The following is a 5,000-nucleotide window of genomic DNA, read 5'->3' on the forward strand; positions in this document are numbered from 1 at the left end:
GAAAATGAAAAAAGAAGGTAAAAGAGAGAAAAAAAGAAAGAAAAAAAAAAGAGGGAAGAAGAAAGAGAAGAAGAAAAAAAGGGAAAAGCTTTCACGATACGATACGATACGATACGAAAGGGTGGTTCGGTTATTGGTACGAATAAAAAAATATTGCTATATAAAAATTCATTTTTTCACGACCGTTGAAAAATTTTTCTATCCAAACGCATGACGCTGATAAGTGATTTATGAGACTTCGGCGAAAATACAAATTCGATATGAAATTCATTGGCATTGAGGGAAATGCATCGGTGAATTCACGTAGTCGCACACGTTCCATATTAAAATAACATATAATATACCTGCATACTTGCGAACCATCGCAACATCGAATGGAAATATAACACTCAATGAATATACACATAAAAAAAAAAAAAAATATATATATATATATATATATATATATATATACATATATATATATGAGTATGCGTTGATATATAAGTGAGTTGAATATTTAATATTTATAACGGTGGATATACGGTGTTATATGAAAAAATATTTTATGTATTAACTGGATAGATAAAAATATAATGTAATACCTGTGCCTGTACCGCAGCAAGATCCAACTGTGCGACGCCTAGCTCAAAACGTTTCATGGAAATATTTTCTTGTAATTCGGCCACCTTCGTATAAAGATTACCTTCGGCACTTCTAAATAAAAACAAATATTCAACAAACAAATAAGCAAAATGATCGAACTTCTTTTTTCCGTTTTTTTTTTCTTTTTCTTATTTCTTCTTCTTTTTTTTTTTTTTTTTGTCAGATAGCTACGTGGACTTTTTTTGAAATCTTTTGCCCTTTTTTCTCTTTTCTTTTCTTTTCTTTTCTCTTTCTTTTTAATCGTTCCTTGTTACTGTTTCCTTTTTTTTTTTTTTTTTTTTTTTTTTTTCTTTTTTTTCGTACAAATCGTTGATATTTACAATAAAAGCGGTAATATATATTTCAACGAACGTTGAAGCACTAACATAAACGCGAACTTATATTTTTTTATGCATTTTATAAGAATTCATATTCTCATTGAGAAGAATGGAAAAAGTTTTATTATAATAACTGCGATGGAAAGTATAAAGTTCGCGTTAAGATTTCTACAAAATGAGAGATGGATTTCTTTTCGACTTCTTGAAAATTAATTATGGACGATAGTAAATAAAGAAGATAACGATGATTATGATGATGATAATGATAATGATGAAGATGAAGATGAATGAGAAGAAAAATAATGATAATAATAAGAAGAAAAGAAAAGAAATGAAAACAAAACAAAACAAAACAAAACAAAAAAAAAGAGAAACAATAAGAAAAATAATACTTACTTGCGTTGCATTCGAATCAATGTGTCCAAGGCGTCTTGTAGTCTTCCTATTTTTTGTGTCAAACTATCGTGTTCCCTTTTAAGTTCCTCCATAAGTGGCACAGTACTGATACCGGTAGGTACTAATTCATCTCTCAGCTGTGGTATTTGCGTAGCTTTTTCGACTGGTACTTGTTCTGGTCGTGAAAGTGCAACGAACAAACGTCGTACTGGTTTACGTGGCGTTGCATTGGCCGACAAATTGCGTGCCAGGGTCTATGAAAAAATATTTATAAAAATAATAATTAAATCATTACAAATCTTTAGATGTATCTTTATTCTATATATTTATCGATCGTATTAACGATGATCTAGAAATAAATAATTTCTGGATTTAAATGATGGAACATCATTAGAATTGTTTGTTGGATATTTTTGATAGTAAAAAAAGAAGAAAATAAACAAAAAAAAAGAAAAGAAACAAAGAAAAAGGAAACGAAAGAAGAAAAAATAAATTAAACTCGTAGAATGTATATATATATATATATATATATATATATATATATATGTATGTGTGTATATAGTGGTTAATAGATAGGTCGTGTTTAGTTAGATGGCCTTATTGCCGATCAACATGAAAGGAGTGAATGACTATCGTCAGGCTTCGTGTACAAGTAGATAATGAACGAATTTGATCAGACACGATCTATATACATAGTATATGCTACATGAACGTTGCAATATCGTCGGATACTGATAGAATACGTTAGCTCAATTTGACAGTGATTCTCTGTATATATACACACAACATATATATATATATATATATATATATATATATATATATATATATATATGGGGGTAATTCGAGGGCAAGATCTGAATAAGATCAGACATTTTTTATGTGTCCTCGTATATCGATAAAACTATTGATACAAAACATATTCACTTTTTTATATGAAAAAAAAAAAAAAAAAAAAAAGAAAAAAGAAAAAGGAAAAAGAAAAGAAACTACGAATAGAATTTTTTCTTTTTTCTTTTTTTTTTTTTCTTTCTTTTGCTTCTTCTCATAAAGACATATAACGGATTTAAGAGAGAAAAAAAAAAGATTTACCTGTAAATCGTTAATCGGTAGAACGGTTTGAGCGTCCTTTCCAACATTTTGATAACGTTTTGCTTGTTCGCTGGTACGCTCGTATGCTGCTTCCGATATACCAGCGACGCATTTGCAAGCCAATCCGCAAAGTTCCTCGTAGACCTCGGCTATTTCACCGAGTAAACCAGGCAAACAATGGCTCTGATAACATTCGGTTATAGCATTGGTAGCTCTCAATTGAAGAACGTAAGCATTGTGAGCTTCGAGGTATTGACGCTTCAATTCCGTTTCGTTTCCACCTTCGTTCGTTAATAAGGACGCATAAGAACGTTTATAATCAGCTCTGGCACGTTGCAATTTCTCTTCGGACTTTGCAATCTCTTGTTCGTAACCCTCGCGATACGAGAAAACCTGTGGGAAGAAGAAGAAGAAAAAAAAAAGAGAAAAAAAAAGAAAAAAAAAAAAAGAAAAAAAAAAAAAAGAAAAAAAGAATCAATTAAACGAATTTTTTTGTTCTCTTTTTTTCCTTTTCATTTTAATCTCCCGCTATCCCCTCTCTTCAATCCTCCTCCCTCTCCCCATCACCACCAAATATTACTTATTCAATTTCTGTTGGAATTATTTTCTTGGTTGTTCAAGAATTAAACGAATTTAATTTCGAATTTCTGTTGATTGAAAGAATATGATAAAAAGTGGGACAAGATATTCGAATCTAAATGAATTTTCTTAATTAATTGAAAAGCACGAATGACTCAGTACGTTCGTTAACTTGTTCTCGAAATTAATGAAATTTTGATAATGACAAATGTGATATATAAATTTGATATATGCATATACACGTATACATTTATATATGTATGTGTGCTGTTAGGCAATGTTACAAATTCCTTGTAAAATTCGTCGATTCAAGGTTTAAACCTTGATCTTCTATGTTTAATCCACATGAATTACTTATTATATTTGCGTTTAGGCATGACGGTTTTGAACAGATTATGAAAACGAAATCTCGGCCATTGATTATATTCTTGGTAATAAGAGAATTCTGTATAACAGCCAAGAACATTAACGTATAGACAATAACAATGAGAGAAAGAAAGAGAGAAGGAGGAAGAAGAAGAGAGAGAGAGAGAGAGAGAGAAAGAGAGAGAGAATGTAAGAAGTGAATTTAGGCTTTTTAAACTTTTTCATTAATGCGACGAGCTGTTTGGCAAAGAGTACTTTTTAGCAACACATAACTATTTATTTCTTTTTGAAAGATCCCCTTTTAGAACTGGCGCGTAACTCGAGCCACAGAACGCGTTTCAATTAATTTTTTTTATCCCGCTTTTCGTGCTTAAAAATAATATTTTTTATTTCATTTTTTTGATTCTTTTCTTTCCATTTTCTTTTCTTTTCTTTTTTTTTTTTTTTTTCTTTTTTTTTCTTCTTTTTTTCTTCCAGATAATTTCAGTCCGACGAAATTAAAAGGGTAGAAAAGAAAAAAAGGTATAAACAAAGACGACATCTCGTATATTTAAATATACAGTAGAAATGAAAATAATATATCTGTCTATTCATAATAACGAAAGGAACAGGTTCGTTAGACGTCGCCTTTTTTTTTTTTTTTTTTGGAGTCTTTCTTTTTTTTTTCTTTTTTCTTTTTCTTACATATAGATAACAAGACAGGACGATAGAGAAAGAGATAGAGAGAGAGAGAGAGAGAGAGAGAGATTATAGAAGGTACTCACCTTACGTGATTGAAACTTTCTATGAAAGCTCGCCTCTATGGTTGGCCTTGAGAGTTGCTGTTGCAATACCGCAGCAAAATCGAGATGCGAGACAGCATCAGCCTCGACTTGTCTCAATAGATTCTCCCAAACGCGTCGCATACCACTAGAATCGAGCCGTGGCTCACCGGATCGGCTTCGAAACTCGTCGACCAATCTGCGTATGTTAGCCGAATGATTCTCCATGGCTTCTCCAAATTCTTGAGCGAATTCAGCGACTACAAGTGATGATAAGAGAGAGAGAGAGAGAGAGAGAGAGAGAGAGAGAGAGAGAGAGAGAGAGAGAGAGAAAGGAAAAAAAAAAAGGAAAAAAACAATGATTCAATGAGAAGAAATTATTCATATCTTAAAATTATATATTATATTATTAAGTGAAACGTTTAGGAAGATATATTTTCTAGTAAAAAAAAAAAAAAAAAAAAAAAAAAAAAAAAAATTTAACAGAAGAAGAAGAAGAAGAAGAAGAAAAAAATTATCCATCAGAAAAAGTTAGATTACAAAATTCTTTTCTTTTTCAAATATTTTTCTAAGAGTGTTAAGTTTGATACAAGCACGCATCGATGTTTTTATACGCATTTCCTGTTTGTCTCTCTGTCTGCCTGTGTGTGTGTGTGTGTGTGTACGTATGTGTCCGTGTATGTGTATTCGTGAAAGTGTATAATTTTTTTTCTTTCTTTCTTTTCTCTTTTTAGAAACTATCATTAAACAATGCCACGAATCATTCCATGAAAGTCTCATCTAATGTTATCGTAAGTCGATTGTGTTCTCCTTGATCGAAAAATAGTCGACGTTTGGATTCACT

The 5,000-nt window shown here is 31.0% G+C and overlaps 1 protein-coding gene across 9 annotated transcripts in view; it reads right to left on the reverse strand.

Annotated features, from left to right (window-relative positions):
• Positions 1–5,000, reverse strand: part of LOC124949684 — a 67,048-nt gene that overhangs the window by 19,337 nt on the left and 42,711 nt on the right. For all 9 annotated transcript variants that reach the window (XM_047495245.1, XM_047495244.1, XM_047495240.1 and 6 more), the window contains 4 exons: positions 4,160–4,416; positions 2,451–2,843; positions 1,359–1,612; positions 585–696 (listed from right to left, as the gene is read on the reverse strand). In XM_047495245.1, coding sequence (XP_047351201.1) covers positions 585–696; positions 1,359–1,612; positions 2,451–2,843; positions 4,160–4,416 — 1,016 coding nt within the window. The remainder of the gene's footprint in view (positions 1–584; positions 697–1,358; positions 1,613–2,450; positions 2,844–4,159; positions 4,417–5,000) is intronic.

This window comes from Vespa velutina, chromosome 6, assembly GCF_912470025.1.
Source record: "Vespa velutina chromosome 6, iVesVel2.1, whole genome shotgun sequence".
In the NCBI taxonomy this organism is placed as follows: Eukaryota; Metazoa; Arthropoda; class Insecta; order Hymenoptera; family Vespidae; genus Vespa; species Vespa velutina.